The sequence below is a fragment of the Cicer arietinum genome, chromosome 3 (genome assembly GCF_000331145.2).
Source record: "Cicer arietinum cultivar CDC Frontier isolate Library 1 chromosome 3, Cicar.CDCFrontier_v2.0, whole genome shotgun sequence".
Taxonomy (NCBI): Eukaryota; Viridiplantae; Streptophyta; class Magnoliopsida; order Fabales; family Fabaceae; genus Cicer; species Cicer arietinum.
In genome coordinates, this window is record NC_021162.2 from 63,756,069 (window position 1) to 63,782,376 (window position 26,308).

Genomic DNA, 26,308 nt, shown 5'->3' on the forward strand with positions numbered 1-26,308 from the left:
AGTGTTTATAATTAGAAACCAAAGTATAAAATTGTAATTTATTTCAATTATACTCAAAATATTAAATATTTTATATATACTATGTAACTTTCTATTAAACATATATCTTACACTAATTATTGATGATTGTTTATTGTTGTTTTCTTTTAGACGTTATCTTTCTACTTTATTTTAGAGCACTACTATAGTCTACAAAGGATTGTCCCAAGAACACGCACGATGAAGACATGACTGTGTTTTCTTTCTTTTTCTTTTCAAACAAATATTAATTAAAATAAATTTGAAAATGTGAAAAAGTGAAAAAAAAAGTCCTTTGGAGAAATACAATGCCTTGTGATTTCGAGGAAGATGATGTTGTACCATTTAGCATTTTTGTTTATTTTATTAATGATTAGAACAAAGTTCCATTTGCCATGTAAGATATGTAACTTTCTATTAAATATCACTGTAAAAAAACAATAGTGGATGATCAATATCGATTTTATTGCAAGAACTCTGAAACAACATATCTATATTATAATTGCAAATGGTGCGTACTAAACAAATAATATTCGTTACGAAGTTGTACATATGTAAAAATATGGTATACATAATAAAAAGTTTCAATTGTTGTTTGGTTTTAGAGATTAACTTTCTAATTTTTTAAACCACATAAGTATACTCTTAATATATAGTTTCTCATGCATTACTCATGACAAATCTTTTTCCTATACTATAATTAACATGTGCATTGCATGGCAGCATGAATCTATTTGAACGAAAGAAAGAAAAAAGAGAGAATCATAGAATGAGAAGAGACCAACATGAGTCAGGAGTGAGTGTGACTGTATCTCAGAGTTCACTACTTACAAAGACTTAAAACCTCTAGAAAGTTTTATTGTGTCCAACATGTATTTATATTCATACTAACTCATATCACAAAACTTCTCATTTATTTACAAGCCAATATGGAAAATACATATCATTTCAAGCACAACAATAAAACATACATGCTTCTCTGTTACATCGCTACACGAATTTCTGCTGCAGGAACTGTTTGGAGGGGATTAAAGTCAACAAAGAATGTCCGAATCTCCATTGGAGCAAGTTCAACAACAAGCTTTGTAGGATCAACAGGTCCTCCTCTCACCACCTTTGATTCTTCATTGAAGCCTTCTTCTACCTTCCAAACTAGTTTCTTCTTTTCCATTTCATCTCTTTCTTGATTTGCAGACAAACTCATCTCTGTAACTTTACTTATCTGAAAAAGTTGAGTTGTTAGAAGGAATCTATACATGTATCGAAAAATAGATTTGAATAGTTAGTTATCACTCTTACCTTCTTGTTAGGGAAAAGCTTTTTCAATTCTACATTTGCGGTTACCGAACAATCTTTGTCCTCTCCAACCTTTACATGTGGTAATACCCAACATACATCAATTCAAGAATATATATATATATATATATATATAGAGAGAGAGAGAGAGAGAGAGAGAGAATCTTTGAAATCTGATTTGATAGTTAATGAAGCTGATATTTCATCTGATGCATGCGGAACATATAAACCATTCATTGCGAAACTAAAATTTATTTGCAAGGGTCAGCTTAACGCTGTAGTTGGATGGACATACTATTATTGATTTCTGACTGTTACATCCATAATAATCTGTATATTTCCATTACTAAGAAATACATGAATGCTTGTTTGTTTTTGAGATTATATGGTATAGGTTAAAATGCAAGTAAAACAGGTCAAACAAAAATCACTCTGATCATGGATAAGAATGCAAGACGGCGTTCCTACACAGTGACATGTAGAAAGAAGCCTTCACAGATTATATTGTAAGGTAAATTTAACTCTAAGAGAGAACCAGATATTATTATAATTTATAAGTAAATCAGCGAAATAATTACAACCTCATAAAGATGAGCTAGCCTTAGGAGTACTTTTCCATTTCCAAAATCCTGCAAAAAGGATTCATAAAAACATCAAATACAAATCAGAGAAAAGATGAAGTAAAATGTTATAGGGCATCTTAAAGCACGATCTATTATATTGTGGCAAAGGAATAAATTGGAGGGTCACATGATGTAAACATGGCAGCTGATCCCATTAGTGATGGAATGTAGAGTGATTCTGTTAGGCACAGTAACAGAATTAGAAAAATGTCATTACAGTTGAGAGTGAAAGGGAGTATATGTAATTGAAAATGAGGGGGTAAAAGTGTTTAGAAGTTTTGTGTGGAATCTTCAGTGTTGTCCCTGGTTTTCTCACTGAATTTGTTTTCCTAGTTGCATTGTTTTCTGCTGTTTTTCTGTATTGAAAGTTATTTCCAATTCTGCCATACTAATTTTCATAGAACTAATATCACTTGAAGATTTCTACAGTTCTATGCTGTGTAGTTTCTGATTGTGCAGGGATAATGTTGCAAATAACATATATTTGTAATAATCGTATTAGACTCATTAATCAGACCCATTAGATTTATAATAGTTTATTTAATTGAATTAGTGTTTGTATCCTATTCACAACTTTGGAAGATATCAGAAATATTTTCTGCAAGTAATATAATAGTCTCCCTAAGTCACTCCCCAGCATACCTGCAGAGTTAGTAGTGCAGTGTTGTTTGGTAAACTGTAGGAAGAATCTATGCCAGAAAATGTTGGTTGTTGAAAATGCAACCAATTATCCCCATCCTGCAAGACAAGTAGAAAAAAGTTATGATATGGGTTTAGTTACCATATTTTTTAAATTTTCCCCCCCTTCAATTTACCTGCTCTGTGAAGGCCAACAGCAATGGTGAATATAATTCCTGGCCAACTGTACGACGCCATTTAGCACCTTCACCTTTATGGTCAACTCTAAGGTACAGTTTTCCTTGAATCTGGTAATACCAGATAAACAAGTACATGTAAGTGGCAAGTTGGTCAGCGAAATTTATTGGTTTATAAAATACGTAATCTATGTCGCAACCACATTGGGAGTCATATGCAAGAAAATGCTGTTCGATGACTTTGATCAATAAAGCAAAAATGTATAATCGCACATAAAAACACCATCCATATCTTTGATAAGATTAAATTAATAAAGGAAACCTTCACTGAGCATCTTCAAAATGTCCTCATATAAGGAGGAAATAACCACAAATCATTATGCAAGAAGAGGTAAATTTGTTCGTCAGAAAATATACTTAACTGTTAAGCCTTCACATTTATCAGCAATGCAAACAGTTTCATTAAGTACCTCTCCAACACCTCTTGCATCGTCATGAAGCAACCTCCTAGAACAATATAAAATAAAATTATAGAACCAGGAGATGTCAATCATTATTAATGCATTATTATCTTCCTATATAGTGAAGTGCAAAGCAACTAGTAGAGATCAATGTCGTAAGAGATGAATGAGAAATATAGCCAATAGTTGACCCAACCTGTGGAGCATAAGCTCTACTTGGCCATCTACCAAACTGGAACCACCAACTGAGCGGTCCACCAAGACCGAGAGTTCCATAGTGCTATCTTGCAAATATATTCCTAAATTAACCTGAAAGAATGATAGGAAGCCATAATATTTTAAAAATATCCATTTAAAGCAAATGGACAAAATCTTATTTGAAACTAAGCAAAAGCTTTATTTATGTGACAAGTGAATCATTGTGAGCTCAATGATTGGAACTCAGAAAATATGAAGAAAAAAAAATATCATGAGAACTAAATTCATTCTCTCAGCAAAAACAGAAGCTTGAAGTAGATAGTTTACAAAATCCTTAAATACACATAAGACTGCACCAGGATTTTATATAAACAGGAAATAGAAGTGTTATTGTGAGTCGTTATTTAAATGAAACATACTGGGTAATAGTTTCCAGCTATGGGTTGGTTCACTTCTAGATCCCAGTCAGACCTGAAATCTCGAATCTGCAAAACAACATTATATTTCAATAGAAATAGAAAATAGAAAATAGTATTAAAATTGGGTTGTTCCTAACTCAACCCTACAAAATCGTCTTTTAAGGTGAGGGATGCCTCTCACTTATAAACATATATTCAGAAAGGAAGGGAACAAAGCTAGAGTTTAAGACATCTCTCAATAATAATACAAAATAGAAGCACAGCAAATAAATTTAACACACCCTTTTGATGAAGTCGCGTCCATTAGAATCTGTGTAGAATGTCTTGTTGGTCTTCATTGTAGTTGAAAATTGAGTAATAACTTCTTTCCCAATGCCATCGTCCACAGGTATAGGCCCAATCTACATAGGCATAAATAGCTTTAAAACGAAAAATTCCAACTGTTTCTGAGCCATATAAGTGAAACTATCAGTTGCTTTCCCAATCATATAACAAGGAAGATAACCTACTGTGAACTCAACTTCAGCATGCTCCTTTGCCTTATATATCCTCAGAATCTGTACACACGATGAAAGCAAATTAAGATTTCCATTCTTAAGCTCCATAGGAAAAGATATCACAAGAAAAACAATTTGTAATTTTACTAAAATTTGATGAGACAGGTGATGCCATGAAATGCAGGAGTGATGTTAATACCTGTAGGGAAGAAACTATTTACGGTTAAGTGAACTACAATTTACCTGAGATACCCATGGATTGAGTTGCTGATGTACTTCATCCAATATCGGACCACGCAAGACAGTAAATGATACCTGAACGTAAATAAATACACAAAGTAAACATTTTCTTAAGCAAAGAATTAGAGCGCAAAAGCATCACGTGATTCTCAAGATATCCCAATTATGTTGACATCTCTAAAAAATCACCTATCATTTGCAATTCCCTAAAAATTTATTCAATAAGAAAAAAGACAGATTACAAAAAATTGGGGGACTAGACCAAAACCCAACATAAACAATCAAGGATATATACAACATATGTCTCCTTAAAAACCTTACCAGAAAAACTCAAATGGGTAAAACCTTGGTTAAGGGAAAAATAATGTTGAGCAAATAAAAGTCTAATCCCTTGAAAAATATCAACAAAAAACGATAATCTGGAAGCCCTAACCTATTACAGTTATACAATTCTAAAAGTCAAGAAGGGACAGTACCCCACCAAGTGTGAGTGATTAATCCCACATCGATTAGGAACGGAGTAAATGTTGGATATATAAGAGAGGTGACTCATATACCCAATGCCTTAAGGTTTTGGGTCGAGATGGGGTGTTAAAGTCTCTTAGAAAGTTTAGCTCATTGTTGTTGTCACACTTCCCCGGACTTCCTAACAAGTGGTATTAGAGTCATTGTTCGACTTGGTGGGAGAGTGAGAGCGGGAGATCCTAGTGTGGATCAAGTCTAGTGTTGTGGGTTACTCACACTTGAGGGGGAAATTATTGGAATTCAAGTGTGTGTGGTTAGTTCCACATCGACTACGAAGACTCCCCACACAGTAAATGTATATTCAATCATAAACTAAAATTATCATTTGCTATTGAAATTTTGAAAGGAAAAGTTTGTAACCTGGTGATCAGATTTAATGGGAAACGAGCCATTTGGACGGAAGATGTATGCCCCGGAAGCCTTAAAAAAAACACATTTCACAATCAAAAAATATATTTTTAATTATATGAGCTTGCCACACATGTAAATATACCACACTCTTAATGTTAGGATATATGAAGTTAGGTAGTTAGAGATGATTTTGTATAAATTGGAGAAAAAAGAATAGAGAGAGGCATTCTCTACATTTGAAAAAGCACAGTCATTTTGGGAGCGGTTTTGGTGCTCTTCACATTTATAAAAGAAAATACCAAAATGATTATGTAACAAAGAAGTTACATCATCTGGTTGAGACCGTCAAACATATATCATCATCTGGTTGAGACCATCAAACATATATCATTGTACAACGCACAAGGATAAAGACAACAATAATTAGATTATGGCAAGAGATACTTCAACACTGAATTTTTTGTGTGCATATGACTACCTGAGTATCTTTACCATCCCCGACATATCCAGAGTAAAAACTGTATGATTGTTCAACTGATGCTGCAACCTTCAGCCATAACCAAAACAATAATAAACTTCAGCATTACTAACTTTATGCCTTAATGCAAACTGAAATTTTAAATTATTAGCATAACATATTCAGATAAAATTTGATCATGGAACATATTTTTAGGAAAACAAATACATTGATAATGAAAACTTACTAGATTTCTACTGTTAACATATTGAGTCAATTTTCCTTCATCTGCAGAATAAAGTAGCTTTAAATTTCCTTGTCCAACTTCTATGCTATTATTAGTACTTCCGTCTGATCTAAACTCCTTTGACATAGTTGAAATACGACCTTAATCATTTGAAGAGTCATAAAAGTTTGAGTTAATAAGTGTAATATTTCAGTCCAACATTACCGAGACAGATAGAAGAAGAGAGAATGTGTCCGGTTATTGTTGATTTATTAGTCCCTTATTCACATCTTATACAGATATATTGCTTTATTCAGCTATAATTCAGGAAAATAATGGGTGTCAGTCTCTATTAATAAAATACCAATTTAACAGTGAACTATTCAGAAATAATATAAATACATTCAAATTCTACTTTAAAGTTGAAAGCAAAAGTAATATCACTAACCTCTCTGTTTAGGCCTTGATACCATATACGTGCTGAAACCAATGGGAGGTACAGATACTGGAAATGCAAGCCAATACTTGGGTTCCCCAGAAGGGGCTGTTCCAATATATGCTTTGGCATATTTTTTTCTTATGCTAAAAGTAATATTAGATAGAGGCAGAAGCTGAGACTCAATTTCCTTCCCAGCAGAGTCCTGGACAAAAACCTCTCCAGTGGAAACCTGTGGCAATTATGTTCTGAAGTCAGTCATGTAAAAAAGCATAAATCAATGTCTAAAGACTTCAAAACTTAATCAAATAAATCTGTCGGAATACCATATCCAATGTGTGCGAGTTCTGTCTCCATTAGGGTGCTTATTGGACGATGGGTGCATTAGTGCATTAGAGCATACATTTATGAGATAAGAGGGAAGAAAAGGGGCATATAAATTACTATGAATCCTGTTAGAATATATGAAATATCTCAAAACATCTTTGATATTATGCTAGAAAATTTTATTTTATCTCCTAGGATTAGTTTCAAATAATGGAGTATCTTAGATTATCTCCTAGAATTAGTTTCTATATTACTTAGTTATTATCATGACTTGTTTCCTGATTTCCTTATTTAATTAGGATTAAGAGAATTTTATTCCTATAAATAAGGGTAAGTGTTTAGTCTTTTATATCAAAGTTCTTATTATTTCAATCCCCTTTTATCTAAAATCCATAACTTCAATAGATCCCTCAATTTATCTCATCTCAGTCAAACTTGGAGCAATTATTTGTTTTATCTCAGAATCTTCAAGCCTTCAACATCTCATTGCAAAGCTATTTAATGCACACAAAAATATGGCATCATCAATGCAAAGTAGTTGGAAAGAACACATCTAACAACTAACAATTAATAGATATATCTTTCTAGGTTAAAAGATTCCAATGAATAAGAAAATGAATCTTTAATTATATGCCCAATAAAAATTAAAATAAAATAAAATACCATTAAAAATACCTACAGGAATTCGAATTACTTCCTCCCTCTTCCAAGCAAGAGGATTATAAACAACAATCACCTACAAAAAGCACAAAAATTGAGAGACATTTTAATAAGATTCATATTTAATCGTACTTTAGAGTGATGCAACTCTAAAATGGTTAAATGATGTACTGATAATATGATAAAATATTATTCCTACCACACTTTTCCCATTCGCCAAGGTAGCTTCTGACGGAGGACAGTAGCTTATATTAAGGAGAGGGCACTGCCAACATATTCACATAACAAATTAAGGGTAATATCAGTTTTCTCAAACTCAATAAGATTTCAGGATTCTGAGATCTTGCTGCTAAGCAAGCCCTAGTTCATAAAGAAAAATAAAGCAAAAGGTTAAAAATAGATCTCAATAGCCTATCCTAAAGTGAAACCATAAAAAAGAAACAGAAAAGCACACTCCACAAAATTATTTTCAGTAGGTTCAAAAAAAATCTCTCAGACTTGTTTATATAATTTATTATGGACAAAAACAAAAAATAGGAAACCTTATCAGGACAAAAAGGTCGATGCAATAAAAACTGAGTAATCAAATTTGGATGAGTTTATTTTGCTGACACAAATTTGGCATGGAACATAAAATCAAATCATTAAAATTGGATTTATAGTGGACCTATGTCAATATTAACAACTAGCAGGTATATTACGAAGGTTCTAGCACCAAAAAAATGAGAGAAACTTATTCTATGACTAAAGTACACCTGCTGGAAGCCTTTCACCGGGTTTATCACATTTGAACTTAATCTTTGGTTTACCAATGAAGCAAGTGCAGATGCAACCAACCCTTCTGCCTGCAAATTAAGAAATTGTAAACCACTTCAGTTGGCATTTATGAAATCAGAAGTTAAACAGAAAATTATTTACATGCACCTCAGCATAGCCTATTGAGATCCGCTTTGCATAATCAGCAGCAACATGCTGTCTTTCTGTACCACTAACAGCATCATGGTGTTGAGAAAGTGCTAAAGCATCAGCTAATGCATCGGTATTTAGTCCTGATTCATTCCTCCCTTTAAAAAATTCCAATTGCCTTGCCGCCTAAATATCACGTAGAAAGGAATAAATGTTTCCCAAAACAAGGAAGAATGAACTATGCGAGCTCAGTAGCATATAACAAGTTACCTCATAATGTCAGAGAGTCCAAAATTATACCTGATAGTAACCGCTCATCATTCTCACATAACCCTTTAAAGCTGGTCTACTTGTAAAATAACCAGTCCAATATGCATTTGGATGATCAGCATACCTGCAAAATTGTGTCTTCAATTCAAAATTGAACTCTCTAAAGTATGTGTGGCAGCTTTGAGGGGGGGGAGAGGGAATATTTTTTTAAAAGTGTGTTTGGATCAAAATTTTAAGAGCGGAGGGAAGCAAAATCCCTCCTAAAGTTGTTTTTGCTCTCCAACTTTTTTGGGAGGATTTGGAGGGGAGGGGAGGGAGCCAATATAACTTAAAAAACATTTAAAATCCCCCCTCCCCTTGAACCAAACACAAAACTATAAAAAATCTCTCCCCTCCCCTCTTAAAATAGTTACATCCCTTTATTTAATTTAAAATAAACATTTTCCATATTCCTTCCCTTCTACCTCCTTACCTCTCCCTTTAAACATAAATCTAGAACTAAAGTCTCGAAGAAAAACCTATTAACACCAAAATTTTAGAATGACAGTGTGATTGGTGTCTGACACTTGTTGGTGTTCGACTTTGACATGACACCAACACATGTAGTTACATTCCATTACTTCAATTTTTTCAAATAGTTACTAGTGTTGATGTGTCACTGTCAAGTTTGGAGCCCGTGTTCATGTTTGTGTCAACTCTTCATAGAGAAAAACTCACGGGAAGAAATCATCAATTTTAAGAGGCCATTGCTCATTAGCTGCATATTTTGCATCAGTGTAGATAGATGGTGTTGAATACAGTGCATTGACTCGACCATCCTGAGAGTAGGACAGTATGGAACAAAAAAGTAAGTAAGAATTTTAACTCAAAAGGAGATAAACTAGAAAGAGACATTAAAGATGTCAAACAAGAACTTCAGAAAAACATTTTACTCAACAACTGCAAACCAGAGCACCTGATTGACATAGTGAATAAACTTATCCATCTGCCTAAACCATGAATTAGCATATTGATAACGGAAGTCTGTCCCCATCATCCACATTATGTGATTCGTCCTGGTCACGTTAGCCTAGAAACAAATAGACAATGTAAATATTAATAGCCCATCTCAAACAACATAAAACCAAATTAAATAATAAATAATTAGTATATAAAAACAATATTTAGTCTCGTAAAGTTATTATTGCATTACGAGGCCTTCTATAAGACCTCTTTCGAATTATCTAGCTTTTCAAAAAAGCTAGAGTGCTATAGGTCCAGTGAAAAAGCTACCTTGCATAAATGTTCAAAAGTTTAATTAAAAGCTATTGAATGTGTTGAAAATTGTACTTTAATAAATAAAGTGTTCATTCCATTTATGAAAATGATAAACTTTCGAGAGCATCTAAGGATTTCTTTCGGAGATGGGTTTTGGATGCGAATGGAGGTGTGGGGGAGGCTTTTGGGAAGGTGAACACTTGTTGGGGAGTTTTTAAACTTAAGAGGAAAGGTTTGGGTTATTTTAAAAAAAAACCCAAAGGCCTCCTATGGCCCATTTTTGGAATTATTAGGGGGTTTCAAGAGTTAAATCATACATATTTACAGTAATCCCTTCCAAATTTCAAAAATTATTTGCATTTTTGTTCTTCTGATGTGCAATAGAGCTGACAATATAAAAAGAGATGATCTAACAAAAGGAGGGAGGTTCAATAGTCAGCAAGACCTCACCTGAGCTAAGGCAGCAGATACGAAGTCATCGACTCTTTCTTCAACATTATAATCAAACAGTAGAATGTCGTCCTTCAATTTAATTTTACAAGAATTTTAGAAGAGGAGTGAATAGAGTATTAAATGTATTCTTCCAATAACTTTAAAAAAAATAAACGAACTCTACCTGAATAGGAGGGGAAACATCATTTATCTCAAACGTGAAACCATCGGGAGGATCATAGTGCCTGGGAGATATCCCAGTAAATATCTGAAATGAAGTTCACCACAAGAATGATTCATGCAAGAAAGAACCGAAAAATTTTTTTAGTAGACACAACATCATTAAGCAACTTACTTGTGAAGAAGAACCAAGAGACCTGGAACCCTGCCAAACAACCTCTAGCGTCCTCTCCTTTAATCGTTTGGCTCTATCTTGGTAATCAATTCTGGCAAAAAAGAGTGAATCGAATCCTAGCTGCAGCATAGACACAATCACTTAGGACGTGGAAATTCATAATGACACGCTACAACTTTAATACGATTGTGCGAAGATCTAGTGCATTCAAACATGCTACGATGACAACTAGTATGCATAAGTTTCCACACGGTTTAATCATAATAAACAAGAACATATCATGCCTCAGCTCCAAGCAAGTAAGCCTGAACTGCGGAATGGCCAAACGGATCAATCTGCCAGCCAACTCTTGGAATCTTGCCAAATTCATCTTTGATGAATTGATGCCCAAGCGTGGTCTGATCAATCAGGTCAATGTAATGCGGGGTTGCCTCATCATGCATGCACATACCACCATTTCTTCAAAACCAAAAACAACAATTAAAGAAGGAGAACAATAATATACTAATCATATTCAAAACTCAAAAGTCATCAATAATCGATAATCCGGGGATGGATTCCTCGTGACCAAAATACCACAAAGTCACAAATCAAAAACATTGCATGACAGTCAAACAGCTCACATCCCGAAAATCCAATTTATCCAACTTAAAAGATAAACTGTCTGATTTTCATCCAACAGTTCCGACTTACTAATTGTGATGAATGTGTGCTTATACTCTGACAACTAACCATCCAGGTTCAATCATTAGCTAATGTAATGTTACACTACATAACAGGTTTGAAAAACAGTTATAACAATGTTGTCAATTGCAGATCAAGGAAAACACTTTGTATTAAATAGCCTATCACAAACCAATAGCAATTTGTACAAATTATGTTTATAGCCGCAATTTGACATAATGAGTGATATAAAAGGTAGTTAAATTACATGAATTCCAGCTGACCCGAGTTGACAAGCTCTTTGACTTTAAGTTTCTTAGCTTTACTTTGCTGCCTCCACCATCTCTGGAAAAATGCCTATACATATTTTTTATTAAAAAAAAAAATTAACATCCCAATTAAACTCACACACTTCTAGTTCCTACCCTTCAAAAACCCTCGCTTAATTTTTTTTCTACAAAAACAAAAATCAAAAGTTTAGTATTTATTATTATGATTACCATTTCAACATAGATAAACTTGCGATTTTGATCCTCCAAGAGAGCGGATATCACAGAATCAAGCACATTCTGCACACATGCACCCTAAGCAAGAAGAACAAAAAGAATTAAACATCATTTTCATCATGAATGAACTTTGAAGCAAAAAAAAAAAGAAAAATAGAAAGACAGACAAACCCGAATAGAGTTGTTGGCTCCAACGTAGTACTGATCAACGGTCTTAAGCCATCCAACATCATCGTGTGAGTGAGGAACTAAGTGCACGTTAATTTTGTGAGGGACGATTCTATGTGTGGTGTTGTAATCTATGTACTCTGATTTCGCTGCACAAATCGCCGCCACCAAAACGACGAACAGCAGTGCCGTATTGGCCATCATCGTCACATTCACTGTGGTGGGAATGAGTTGGTTGGTTTGTTACGGATTATTGCACAGACTAAGTGTTCGTTTTATTGTTACTGAATTGGGAAGTTTAACTTTGGAGTTTGCAGTTTGCAGTGTAAGGAAAGAAATAAAAGAAACATGTCCACTTCATAATTCATTATACTCGATTAATTAATTAATTAATTACAAAAATTAGGATAATGCTAATTCGAGATAAACACAATAATAAATTATAACTAGTGTGTCCTCGATGTGTTTGTGTTTGGTGCGGACCGAGGAAGTGGCAGCTTAAAGCCTTAAACAAATCAGTGTAATGAAGTTTGGGGTTGTTGGTAAGAAACTAACAACATAAATTTATAAAGATATTTGTGAATTTAATAATACCTTTTTTAAATTATGCAATTTTGTCTTAACTGAAAAGTTGACAAATACTCAAAAACGATTTTTTTTCTTTAATTAATTATGTCACATGTTGCACTTCCAACCTCATATAAGAATTTGTATTCACGAAGTCGGAGTGATCATTTGATCTCAATCAAATGGTTCATATCTCAAATTGTTTTTTATTTTCTTTTAATAATAAAAATTGTTAATTGAATATATAAGCTATCCGATCATAGAATGCCTACAAAAAATAACTTATTGTATAAATACGTGCAATAAGAAATCTAAGTCCCTAACTTATATAACCTCCCATCAAATACTTTCTTGTTCCAAGTGACTTTCTTGCATGAATGCGTACAAATGTTGTCACTTTGTGGGCACATTTCCCTTGTGTAAAGAAAATGTGAATACATCTAGGTGATTAACCATGTAGTGTCTTTTCATATGTGATAAACCATCAATTTGTGCTTTATATGGAGAGAGAGATTTTGAGTAGAATTAATGATACTTGTGTTTGATGCTAGTCCATTTTTCCTATTTTAACTTTATGTTTTCTCTATTTATGTGTGGAACGTGAAGTAGAGTAGTTTTAATGTGTTTTTTTTCTTTTTAATATTTGATTCAGTTAATTTTAATATCGTATTTTGTTTTTATTTCTTCGATGAATTGTAAGTTTAATAAATATGAAATTAAATTGATCATAAAACGAGACATCAAATAGTAATATTTAAATATTTTTTTAAAATTCAACATAAAGTAATTCATAACAAGTTACCACTTGACAATCTATTTAAAAATAGTAACTCAAAACATTACTTTACAAATTCTAAGTCTAATTAGTAGATTTTTTAGATATAGTGAGTCAATGATAACATAAAACAATAATTTGTCCTTAAAGTAATTTTAACAAGCTTTTTTTTTTATATTATCTCTGTCTTGTCCTTTATTTTTTATCCTTGTTTTTTGGAGACCGAGTCAGACCCGATTTATTACTTACGAGTCAAGACAGATTCACACGAGAGGCTGAATTCTATTCACCTCTAATGTAGTTTAACATTTACACTTCATTACTATTTCGGTTGAATCTAGAATTACGGGTGTTCAAACAGAGTGTTATTTACGACGTTAAAAAGTTCTCAAAGTGATTTTCAAAGATACATAAATTGTCAAATAGTGTACTAATTTTACTATTAAAAAAATTCAAATAAATAAAAGTTCGCAAAATACACATGTGGTCTTTTAGGTTTAGCCAATTGTTGTGTTTAGGTTTTTTTTTTTTTTTTTTCATTTTGATTTGGTATTTAAAGTTACATTCAGCTTGCACAGTTAGTATTTAAGTGGCATTAAATTGCACATGCAACTTTTTAAGTTTGACAATTTTATTGAATTACTATTTTGAGATGTTAAGATTTAATTCAAACGACGCAATAAGTTGACTGTCAAAGTTATTATGTAAGTAGAGGAAATTAATTATATTGATTATGTTTACATGGATATAATTTTATTATCAAGTTTATAATGTTATACATGTGTTTGAATGGTTGTCGGGATAATCAAGAAACATATAGCATTTATAAGATTCATCGAATATTTTTTGAATGATTAATATATATATATATATATATATATATATATATATATATAAACAACAACAAATTACAAAAATATTTAGTACAATTTGAAATAATTAGATGTATTCAATTAAACTAATTGTTGTTGAAAGTAAGACAAATGACTAATGATACAAATATAAATGTAACTTGAATATCCAAATTGAAAAACAAACTTAAAACCTAAACGAAAATTAGATTAATCTGAAACTACCATAAGGGTGTGTTTGGATGAGAGAATGTAATTTTTTTTAGAGCAACTAAAATTCTTCAAGGTAAAACATATTATTTTGTCTGAATAATAATTTTTAAAAATTTTCAAAACGATAATGGTTCACGAGGTATTTATTCAAATCTATATAGTTAGAGAATGTTAAATACCGCATAAAAATTAGGCTAAATTACATTTGTGGTCCTTTAACTTAATTTCAGGTGACGTTTTAGTCATTTATCTTTTTTTTTTCCCGACTTGGTCCTTTATTTTAATTTTAAGTGACAATTTGATATTTTAAAATTTCAACAATGATATCATTTTTTATACAAAAATTCAAAAAAAAAAAATCAATCAAAACTCATAAAATTAATTATATTCTTCAATATAATACAAATTTCATCAAATTCGTAACGCAAATCTTCAAATAAACTCATATTTTCATACTTTATTTGATAATTTTAGGAATAAAGGACTAAATCGGAAAAAAAAAAATGACTAAAACGTTACCTGAAATTAAGTTAAGGGACCACAGATGTAATTTAGCCTAAAAATTAAATGATTTAAATGTTATCTTTACTATATAATATATGAATCATAAAAATATATCTATAACTTGTTTTCAAATTTATAATTTTGATCCTATATATTTTAAATTTTGCACATAAACCCCTAAAAAAATTCAAAATAGTACCTCAATTTTTAAAAAATTTCATTTTTGATTCAAACAATTTCTTTTTATCCCAAAATATTTAAAATTTATAAAAATACTTTAATTTTAAATAAACAATTCATTTATCAAAATAAAAAATATAGTTAAAACATTTAAATTGTTTATAACTTTAAATAATAAAAAAAATTGAATTGGACTTGTCCTACAAGTTTGTTGGGGTGGAATAGTTTAATTCCAATAACACCCTTACCTTCTCTCATACGGTGACACTCGACCTTGCAAAAATCAATCATTTAAATGAATTTTCCGTTGTGAGTTCGTGAGCGTGCAAATCAACATGGAAGACAGTTTCAGAGTTCGAGTAGAGAAAGCTTTTGGTTCTCTTCCAATACCTTCTTCCGCATCTCTTTGGTCTCTCACCGAAGATGAAATCAATAACCCACCCAAACCTAAACCCGAACATCAACCCAAACCCAAACCCTACCCATCTTCATCTTCTTCTTCTCTCGACCCTCATCTTGAAAACGACCTCCAACAAGACCAAAACGCAGGGCCTTCTAAGCCGCCCGATTATAATGATGAACAGTGGCAGATTAAGTCTGGTATTGGCCTCGATTGCACCCTCGATTTCGAGGTACCTTTTTTATACTTTTGTTATTTGAAAATTGCTTTTTTTATTATTATTTATTTTTACTAAATAGTATTGCTGTTGTTATGTTCTTTAACTAATTTTAATTTTAACCCAACTTAGTTGGATTAATTAGATGACCTAAATTCAAGTTCATTCACTCGTGTAAGAAAAGGAACATCACGGTGGCAAATAAATTAACGAACAGTGTATCTATTGTGGCGGTGTTCAAGTAATAAGATTATGTGATTGAAATTCTAATTGAATCAGCTTCACTCAACTTTTTAATACTATCAAAATTTGTTATTATTGAAGTGTGTTTGATTATGTGCTATGGTTTTGTCTCCTCTTAATTGAGCATTTCACTTTGGGGATGGATTCCCTAGGGTGACATGAGAGGGGAGTTAAATCCGAATCGTGGAATAAAAAGGAGGTGGAAGGGGTTCTTAATATGAAAAATAGGCGACAAAAATTTTAAGGGCAAGATTTGAAATACTTGAGATAAATAAGATGGAGAAAATCCATTCCCTTTCACTCACTTTAGAGGCTTGTAAAATTAAAAATACTTATTTATCCTTTAATAAAGTGAAATGATAAATTTGAAAGTAATACGCATTCTCTTCCTCCTTTTTAGTTTTTGTTTGATTTTGATTTTTTTGTTGCTTTTGAATTTTTGTTTCTTGTTTAATGTGGTTACTGTTTGTTGCAACTTGCAAAATTTTCATTCTCAAAGTTGGTTTGAGATTAAGAAAGAACTTGACTGGATCACTTTATGCAGGAAGAGGAAGATCATTATGACAAACAGGCCATTGGCAAAGATGACAATGGGGATCGTTTGTATATGAGTGATATAAATGAAGATGGGATTGGAATAAGTTCTCGTGCGTTCGGAGATTTTGCAAGAGACCCGCGAGCAAATCACATGGCTGCTAGGATTAAGCTGAAGCAGGATGATGAAGCGGCTAGAAAAAATGATACATTGCATGTATCTGAGAAATCTACACCAGAAATTGTTGGTGGGGGTGATGCAGTTAACCCCAAGTCAATTTTGAAGAGTAAAGATAATCCTTCAGAGTCTCGGCCCAATAAACGTGTTCGATTTGATTCTGAATGTGATGATAGAGATGGTAATGATGATGATGATGGTGAGAAGGACGAAACCAGGGACGTTCGCATGAAGACCTCTTCAATGGAAGAGGATGCGACTTTAAATCAGCCATCAAAGTCACGGGAATTCCAATCAGCAGTTCCTGACTATATTCGCAATCCTTCAAGATACACGCATTATACTTTTGATTCTTCAACTGACATGGATGACAAAGCAAATAAGGAGGCATACATGAGCTTTCTTGCACAGATAAAAGGTTCAAATGCATCATCACAAGCAGATGATGCTTTGGATGATCTTCCTGCAGTTACCTTTATACCGAAGAAGAAATCTGGTGATGTCACTATGGGAGAGACTGAGACAGTGTCAAAGGTAAAGCTTGATGTTGGCAAGGAGTTCATGAATAAAAAAGCCTTCCCTGTTACCATTGCTGCTGCTGGTGACACCGAAAACAGTGATGTATGTGCAATGGAGGAGGATGAACATGAAGTTATTGAGGATACTAAAAAAAGCTCTCAGAAGTCAAACCGCAAGTACAGGAAGAAAACCGAGGAGGAGTTGGAGGAGCCTAGTGTGTAACTGCGTAGCAAGTTCCTAGATTTATTATAGTATCTTGGAAGCACGGTAGCTCATCTCCTGCTGTGCGGTTTTCCACCCCCCCTAAGTGTAGTTTCCAACTGACTACATGGTGCCACTGCGGTTTCCTTCATTTTCAAGCACTTGCTTACATAATTTGGTATAATCAGACTTATCACTAGCTTTTTTGTTCCTTCAACTTTGGGGTCTTATAAGGCCAACGTGCCCCTTCATGATTTGTGGAAAGACATCAATGTACCTGGATTTCGACTGGGAAAGTTATGTAGTTTCTTTGTAACTGCTGTAGGTGTAAACTTCAAATCAAACTAATCAAGCATAATAATTTGAGTGGAGCTTTAGAATTAAGATTATTGTCTCTTTGAAGTAACAAATGGTAGCAAGGTGCTGTGCTGATGGCAATTTTCACTGGTTTATGATTAATAGATTTAAAGAACTTTCTGTCAAGAGCAACTTTTCTGTACGTAAATTGTGTTAAATTTGGCGAATGAAAAATATATATCGGATAATTTTTTATTTTTTTTGGGTTCCATATTTGAATATTCGGCAACCTCTATTTTTTGTACTGCTACTTGAATCAATAACATGCAAAATAAAATGCAATAACTGATAAATGAGAAATGTATCATGCACCCCCATTTTAACTTTCCACCTCTCTATTTTTGTAGAAATACTATTTTACTATTTTAACTAAACAATATTTTAAAATATTCGAAAGTTTTGAAAAATTCGAAATGACAATTTCTAGAATTTTTAGAATAATTAAAACTTTCGAAATAGAAAATCTCAAAATTTTTGAATTTTTTCAGAAGTTTCAAATTTTCGAAATAAGGATTACATTTCAAAAATTTAGAAAGTTTCGAAAGTTTCTAAATATGGAAAATTTCAAAAGTTTTCAAATCTGAAAAGTTTCGAAATTTTTCAAATATGAAAATTTTCAAAATTTTCCTATTCCGAAAGTTTTGAATTGTTCGAAAGTTTCGAAAGTTTTGAATTGTTCGAAAGTTTCGAAAATTCTAAAATTTTCTACTTTGAAAATTTCTATTTTGGAAGTTTCGAAACTTTCAAGTTGATCAAAAGTTTTGAAATTTTTTATCAATTCTAAAAAATTATGTTTCAAAATTTGTGTTTATCAAAAGTTTCAAAAATGTCAAAAAAATTTACTTATTTATATTTCGAAAGTTTTTATTTATATTTCAAAAGTTTTAAAATTTTGGAATGATAATGTAAATTTTTAAAATTACAAAAAATAGAGTGATGGTTAATTTTTTTAAGGGACAAAATAGTATTTTCATTTGGAATGGGGGGGTGAGAAGTTAAAGTGGGGGGTGCATGATACATTTCTCTTGAGAAACATGTGAAGTTAAAAGTTAATTTATACTTTCAACGAAGGACGATTCAACTGGTTAGAAGTTAACTCGTAGTATAGGTCCAATCCACATATTTGAGAGGTTAAAAATTTCAGAAAAATTTACCTGTACACCAATTTTTATACCTATACTTAGGGGTGTGCATGGTTGGTATTTTTAAAAAACCAAACCATATTCATTTTAAAACCAATATATTGATTTAGATTTATAACCAAATTCATTATTTGGTTTAAAAGTGGTTATAAAACCAATTGTAAAATTGGTTATGGTTAAATAACCGGTTTATAATTAAGCAACCGGTATTGAAAAATTTAATTTTAAAATCGGTTAAAGTTTGATTTTTTTTAATATTTATTTTTTAAAAAATCATTTATTCATAGTTTAAAAATCGGTTATTTAAAAAAAAATTATTTTTTTGATAATTTTTTTTAAAAAAAATTTTAATCAAATTTTTTGAGAAAAAATTCAATTTAAATTTTTTTTGGAAAAATAAAGTTTTATTTTTTTTCCGATATTCTTTCGAAAAAAATATATTTCAAAATTTTTTCAAGAAATAAAATCTCAAAATTAACAAAATATTGGTAGTGGATAAAAACCAAAATCCAAATATAAAACATAAGTGGTTATCCAATCGGTTTATAAATAAACCGTTTATAAACCGGATTATAACCATATGATTTTAACTGGATATTTAAAATGGATTTGGATCCGGTTTTTTATTTGAGCCTTATAACCAGATTTTTTGCACAACCCTACCTATACTCCCATATATTTTTGAAAATGCCAATTATACCCTTAAATTTTTTTTTTACTATAATTCTAATACACACTTTATTTAAGATTTTCGGTACAAAAGTAAAAAAATTGTACTATCGGAAAACTTCATTCAAAAGATTTCCGGTACATAAGGTGTTTTCGGAAAACTTTCTCGAAAAGATTTTCGGTACACACCATTTTTTTTTATTTTTTTATTTTTATAAATACACCATAAATAATTAATACACCATAATAGTTAATAATTAATACCCCATAAATCATGGTCCGAGAGATGCTGTCAGACTAATCCTTTCCAAAACAGGATCTATAGACGATGAAGATTCAAAGTCACATATTCTTGCTATCAACTGGAAAAAAAAAGTAGTTAAAATCAAATAAATTAAATAAATACTAATTTAATAAAAAATTAAAACAAAAAAAAACATTTTAAAAAAAATCAAGTTTTTCGAAAAAGTTAAAAAAAAAAAAAAAGATTTCCGGAGATGATATTCTGTACCGGAAAACTTTTTTTAAGTTTTCCGAAATGGAAGTTGTGTACCGGAATATTTCAAAAAATATTTTCGGAAATGATGTTCTCTACTGGAAAACTTTTTTTTAAGTTTTCCGAATTGTTTTTTTACACTTGTTTCTGTTCTGGAAATGTTGAAATAAAGAATATATATAGGTACACAATGGATTTTAGTATTTTCCTTTACTTTTTGGGGTACATGGATAAAGGAGGGAGTAGGGTAAAATTTTCAAAATTTCATTCTAATTAAGTCCTTAAGAAATGAAGTCTCCAAAGTTAAAAAATTGAGCTCCCTTACTTAAGTTTACAAAAAATAATAAAACAATGGAGTGAGACTTTAAAAAATTTATTACAATAAAAAGTATAATATTAGAGATTTAATGGATGATTTTTTAAGGGGAATTTTAGACTTTAGAGTTTGATTGACGGTTTTATTTGTAAGTACTTTTGTCAACGTTTTTTTGAGTTTTGAGGTCTTCTCTGATCTTGATGAGTCAACTTTTTACAATCAAATTTTCTTGATGTTTTATGTTATCATGAGACATGTTTTCATACACAATTTGTTTGTTTGCTTGCATATGCATTAGATGGACATGGTTAACATTTATAATATAAGTAATAATGTGGATATATATGATCTAAAACAAAAGATTCACTCCTTCTCTCTCATAATATTAAGTAAAAATGTAGACATATATAGTCTAAAATTTAGATCACATACATTTATTTTCGTTGACTTATTTTTTGTTATATTTGAAGTAACAGTGTCGATTTACAAGAAAGGGAGGTTTGAATTGTAAATGCACCTTTTAAAAATTCCTGTTGAAACTTAAGAAAAATACTCAAGATTGATCTTGGTTAGGAAAACAGAAAACGGAGAACGTTCTTGGTTTTTTATGTAAAACAGAGAACGTTCCTTGATTAGCTTAAAACAGAAAATCAGTTTATGTTCTATCTTGGTTAGTCAATTCAGTATGATAAATAAAGAGATATGATAGAGAATACCACTCAAGAATTTTATCCTGGTTCACTCAACGTGGGTTACGTCCAGTCCTCACACTGTGAGATTTTCCACTATGTGTTTAAAAACAAAGTACCTTCTTGATCTTACAATACTTAGTCTAGATCAACCTTGATCTATTTCAATCTCTATTACTTTCCACCCAGAAAGCAATAACAACACCTATCTAACCTTGATAGAATGTAATCTTAAACAAACTATGAAGAAACTCTTATAGTTTGAGTTTTTACAATTTGATTGTTTTGACAGAATCTGAGATTTCTCAACTCTTGTTTGAGAATTGATTCTTTACAAAGGATCTAATGATAATTGCGCAAACTAATATATGAATATGAATCAGTAGCTGTTTCGCAAAAAGCAGGATGCATGATTGCCTTTGTTTTGCAGAATTTCAAGTATGTATGTGATTGATTTATGGATTTCTTAGCACTTGAATTTCTTATTTTGATTCGGGATATTGGCCTTCTATTTATAGGTTGTAGAGGCACTGTATGAAGGTACACAAGAGCTGTTGGAGAGGCTCTGCTTTTTGACTGAAATATTATTTCAGAATAAAAATAATCCTTCTTTGAAATAACTTTTTGACTTTATTGGTTTAGCATTTAAAGCAGATTTGTCCTTTTTTAGAAAGTACTCTTGACGTTTCTTCATTGATCTTGGATGGTACATTCTCTGTCTTGAGTGTAGCTAGAGAAGTTTGGAGATGAATTACAGGCTATTTCAGAGGAGATGCAATGCTGCTGTTATTGTGCAGAAAACGGAAAATGATTAACGCTCTTGGTTTGTCAGTTTGAAATTTCTTGAGCTTCAATAATCATTCTGGAGTTCCCATTTTAATCATTCGGGATTTCCTTTGCAATTGTCTTGTCATATGTCAAGATTGATCGAACTTTCTTGACATTTGATTTTTGGAGTTTGCAAACTGTCATGACTTTGATCTGTCTTTGAGTCCTTTTATTTTTGAGATCAAATAGCCTTTTTGAGCTTGGATAAATCCTACTTGTTCCTTGCCATGTACTGATTAGATATGAATAAATTTCCAGGGCAGACTCTTTGTTAAGGAGATAAAAAAGGTTTGACCAATATGCTGTGATGGACAATTTTTTAAGTTGGAGATCATTCTCTGTTTTGATGCAGAATGATCTTGTTGCTGTCTTTTCTGTTTTGCTTGATTCTGTTCTTAATTAAATCCACTCAAAAACACATGTTAAATTAACATAACATTTTAGAACCATAATTAACTTTCTTAATTAACCTTTGTTTATTTTCATCAAAACTTTAAATATAGAGTTTGTCTCAACAATATTTTGAGACAGATGGAGTATATATGTTGAGAATATGATGCCGTTCAATGTATGGAATATGTGGAAGAGTCCCAACTAAAGGTTGGACATATGAGGAGGAGCCACAACTCCAAGTACATTGGTCTAAGAACAAACATGACCTAAATCCATGTACCTTGATTTCTAATAGGATTTAGGTGATCAATCTTTCTCCAATCATACATAGTGAGATCTCCCTACATTCATAAAGAATATATAGAGGTAAAAATAGAAAATAAAATATAATGTATTTCAACATTTCAAATTATACGTTATCAAATAATCAATTCTCAGATAGAAAATAATTTAAGTTATTTATGGACACTAGTAAAACTGACCGAATTCACAAATATAAAATAAAATATTATTTCGATTCTTATTTCTTCAAAAAGAAAATACATATATATATATATATATATATATATATATATATATATATATATATTCTTTTTATTATGTCAATAAATTAAAGGATACAACATGGTTTTTTTTAGATATCCAATTTTGAATTCAATTTTCAAAACTATATATCAAAATATCCTCTTTTTTTTTTTAGTTACAAAATGCTTTTGCAAATGACGACTTATTTTACCCTTATTATATTATTTTTTAAAATATATCTCCAAAAATTTATATTTTAAAATGTAATTAGACACATGCAATTATGTGTAAAAAAAATTAAATGCATACAAATTAGTTCTGGTAAGAATCTTTTAAAAATGTGTTTCATTTTTTTATGTTTTTTTTATGATTATTCTATAGATATCTTTATCCGCTAATAGAAATCTTCTAATGCATACAAAATAAACCGATTCTTTTATATGAATCTTCTAATTGTGTTAAATATTTTGTTGTTTACTCATACCATTCTTGTTTTATTTTTCACTGACAAGTTTAATATAATATAATAAGCTCTATCATTTCATCAATATTTTAAATTATTATTCTATGTGTTTAAATTATAAATAAAATATATACTAATAAATATTAGAGTGAAAAAAAATATATAAAAAGCTCAATAAATCATATTTTAACAACTTAAATAAACAAGTTCAATACTATATATTTTAACAACTTAAATTACATATAAAAAACATAACAAAGAGTAAAAATATAACGTTTCGTTATCTCTTCTCTTATCCGATATGTTGTCCAATCCTACTAAAGAAGAATCAAATCACAAAAAAAAAAAAAAAAGATGAGAAGAGAAGAGGCTTGTAAGTAAGTTTTCTTTCTACCTCTTTACTAATATTTTTTTTGACCTTTATCTGAAGTCTCACAATTTTTATCTAAGATGAAATGTTATAATGCACTGTACTTTTATAGAGGGGAGAGGGGATGTTGGAGTTAGAGTTGGAGTGCATTCTTTGAAAAAACAAACGGTACAAATGGAACATATCAAAAAGTATACTTGGAGGAAGTAGTTTTATGGAATATTAACAAAAATAGCAAAAAAATAAATTCTTAGTTTTTGGCAAAAAGCAGGAAATTTTTCGGTACATAAAAAATAAGTATAAAGAAGAAGATGAGAAGAGACTTGTAAGTAATTTTTCTTTCTACCAAAGAAGAATCAAATCACAAAAAAAAAAAATTAGAAGAGACTTGTAAGTAAGTTTTCTTTCTACCTCTTTACTAATATTTTTTACCTTTATCTGAATTCTCATAATTTTATCTAATATGGAATGTTACAATGCACTGTGTTTTTATAGAGGGAAGAGAGGATGTTGAAGTTGTAGTGCATTCTTTGAAAAAACAACCGCTATAAATGGAGCATATCACAAAGTACACTTGCAGGAAGTAGTTTTATGGAATATTAACAAAAATAGCAAAAGAATAAATTCAAACAAAATTAGTTTTTGGCAAAAAAAACAATAACTTTTTTGGTACATAAAAAATAGGTATAAAGAAGAAGATGAGAAGAGGCTTGTAAGAAATTTTTTTTTCAACCAAAGAAGAATCAAATCACAAAAAAAAAAAAAAAAAACTGAGAAGAGGCTTGTAAGTAAGTTTTCTTTCTTACAAATGAGTTCATAAGAATCTTCTAAAAGTCTGTTTAATTTTTTATGTTTTTCTATGATTATTCCATAATCTATATCTTTATCCGCTAATAGAAATCTTTTAATGTATACAAAATAAATCGATTCTTTTATATGAATCTTATAACAATGTTAAATATTTTGTTGTTTACTCATATCATTCTTGTTTTATTTTTCACTCACAAGTTTAATATAATATAATAAGCTCTATCCTTTCATCAATATTTTAAATTATTATTCTATGTGTTTAAATTATAAATAACATATATACTAATAAATATTAGAGTGAAAAAAAATAATATAACAAACTAAATATACCATATATTAACAACTTAAATAAACAAGCTCAATACTATATATTTTAACAACTTAAATTACATATACAAAACATAACAAAGAGTAAAAACATATCGTTACTTTATCTCTTTTCTTGTTCGATATGTTGTCCAATGCTACTAAAGAAGAATCAAATCATAAAAAAAATAAAATGAGAAGAGGCTTATAAGTAATTTTTCTTTCAAAGAATAATCAAATCACAAAAAAAATAATAATAATAATAAATAAAACAGTGAAGAGGCTTGTAAGTATGTTTTCTTTCTTACAAATTAGTTATGATAAGAATCTTCTAAAAGTGTGTTTTATTTTTTATGTTTTCTATGATTATTCCATAATCTATATCTTTATCCGCTAACAGGAATCTTCTAATGCATACAAAATAAATCGATTCTTTTATATGAATCTTCTAACGATGTTAAATATTTTGTTGTTTACTCATGTCATTCTTGTTTTGTTTTTCACTCACAAGTTTAATATAATATAGCAAACTCTATCATTTCATCAATATTTTAAATTATTATTCTATGTGTTTAAATTATAAATAACATATATACTAATAAATATTAGAGTGAAAAAAATAATATAACAAACTCAATATACCATATTTTAACAACTTAAATAAACAAGATCAATACTATATATTTTAACAATTTAAATTACATATACAAAACATAACAAAGAGTAAAAACATATTGTTTCTTTATCTCTTTTCTTGTATGATATGTTGCCCAATCCTACTAAAGAAAAATCAAATAAAAAAAAAAAAAAGATGAGAAGAGGCTTGTAAGTAAGTTTTCTTTCTACCTCTTTACTAATATATTTTTTTACCTTTATCTGAAGTCTCACAATTTTTATCTAAGATGAAATGTTACAATGCACTGTGCTTTTATAGATGGGAGAGGGGATGTTGGAGTTAGAGTTGTACTGCATTCTTTGAAAATACACAGTACAAATGGAGCATATCACAAAGTACACTTGCACGAAGTAGTTTTATGAAATATTTACAAAAATAGCAACATAATAAATTCTTAGTTTTTGGCAAAAAACAGTAAATTTTTCGGTAATAAAAATTAAGTATAAAGAAGAAAATGAGAAGAGACTTGTAAGTAATTTTTCTTTCTACCAAAGAAGAATCAAATCACAAAAAAAAAAAAAATGAGAAGAGGGTTGTAAGTAAGTTTTCTTTCTACCGCTTTACTAATATTTTTTACCTTCATATGAAGTCTCATAATTTTTATCTAAGATGAAATATTACAATGCACTGTGCTTTTATAGAGGGGAGATAGGGTGTTGGAGTGCATTATTTGAGAAAACAAATGCTACAAATGGATCATATCACAAAGTACACTTGCAGGAAGTAGTTTTATGAAATATTAACAAAAATAGCAAAAGAATAAATTCAAACAAAGTTAGT

At 30.5% G+C, this 26,308-nt stretch overlaps 2 protein-coding genes across 3 annotated transcripts; one reads left to right on the forward strand and one right to left on the reverse strand.

The window, feature by feature from the left end:
• Positions 1 to 766: 766 nt before the first annotated feature.
• On the reverse strand, positions 767 to 12,576 carry LOC101507790 (alpha-mannosidase At3g26720). 2 transcript variants are annotated; one of them, XM_004493019.4, is made up of 29 exons: positions 12,110 to 12,573; positions 11,933 to 12,016; positions 11,701 to 11,789; positions 11,054 to 11,228; positions 10,770 to 10,889; positions 10,599 to 10,682; positions 10,433 to 10,504; positions 9,681 to 9,794; positions 9,443 to 9,543; positions 8,756 to 8,849; positions 8,474 to 8,641; positions 8,305 to 8,394; positions 7,749 to 7,814; positions 7,569 to 7,625; positions 6,575 to 6,794; positions 6,148 to 6,287; positions 5,922 to 5,990; positions 5,453 to 5,512; positions 4,571 to 4,642; positions 4,340 to 4,387; positions 4,112 to 4,231; positions 3,831 to 3,896; positions 3,410 to 3,522; positions 3,175 to 3,259; positions 2,753 to 2,863; positions 2,580 to 2,675; positions 1,896 to 1,943; positions 1,318 to 1,386; positions 767 to 1,240 (listed from the first exon to the last, which is right to left on the reverse strand). In XM_004493019.4, the coding sequence occupies exons 1-29, from the start codon at positions 12,308 to 12,310 to the stop codon at positions 1,001 to 1,003; spliced, it is 3,072 nt and encodes a 1,023-aa protein (XP_004493076.1). In that variant the 5' UTR covers positions 12,311 to 12,573; the 3' UTR covers positions 767 to 1,000. The 2 variants fall into 2 exon arrangements, with proteins under 2 accessions (XP_004493076.1, XP_073222216.1); XM_073366115.1 differs by lacking the exon at positions 5,453 to 5,512 and having other exon boundaries at positions 12,110 to 12,576.
• Positions 12,577 to 15,451: 2,875 nt separating this feature from the next.
• Positions 15,452 to 18,040, forward strand: LOC101508112 (uncharacterized). The gene is made up of 2 exons (XM_027332795.2): positions 15,452 to 15,828; positions 16,601 to 18,040. The coding sequence occupies exons 1-2, from the start codon at positions 15,532 to 15,534 to the stop codon at positions 17,507 to 17,509; spliced, it is 1,206 nt and encodes a 401-aa protein (XP_027188596.1). The 5' UTR covers positions 15,452 to 15,531; the 3' UTR covers positions 17,510 to 18,040.
• Positions 18,041 to 26,308: the final 8,268 nt, after the last annotated feature.

What these genes read in the sequence shown, in the direction of transcription:
- LOC101507790 (XM_004493019.4), bottom strand. Translation starts at nt 12,310, where the DNA reads ATGATGGCCAATACGGCACTGCTGTTCGTCGTTTTGGTGGCGGCGATT. An exon ending in TCGGGTCAGCTGGAATTCAT is followed by an intron (nt 11,229 to 11,700) that starts GTAATTTAACTA and finishes TTGGTTTTGAAG; the next exon opens with AAATGGTGGTATGTGCATGC. An exon ending in AAAATTGATGATTTCTTCCC is followed by an intron (nt 8,850 to 9,442) that starts GTGAGTTTTTCT and finishes ACAATTTTGCAG; the next exon opens with GTATGCTGATCATCCAAATG.
- LOC101508112 (XM_027332795.2), top strand. Translation starts at nt 15,532, where the DNA reads ATGGAAGACAGTTTCAGAGTTCGAGTAGAGAAAGCTTTTGGTTCTCTT. An exon ending in ATTGCACCCTCGATTTCGAG is followed by an intron (nt 15,829 to 16,600) that starts GTACCTTTTTTA and finishes CACTTTATGCAG; the next exon opens with GAAGAGGAAGATCATTATGA.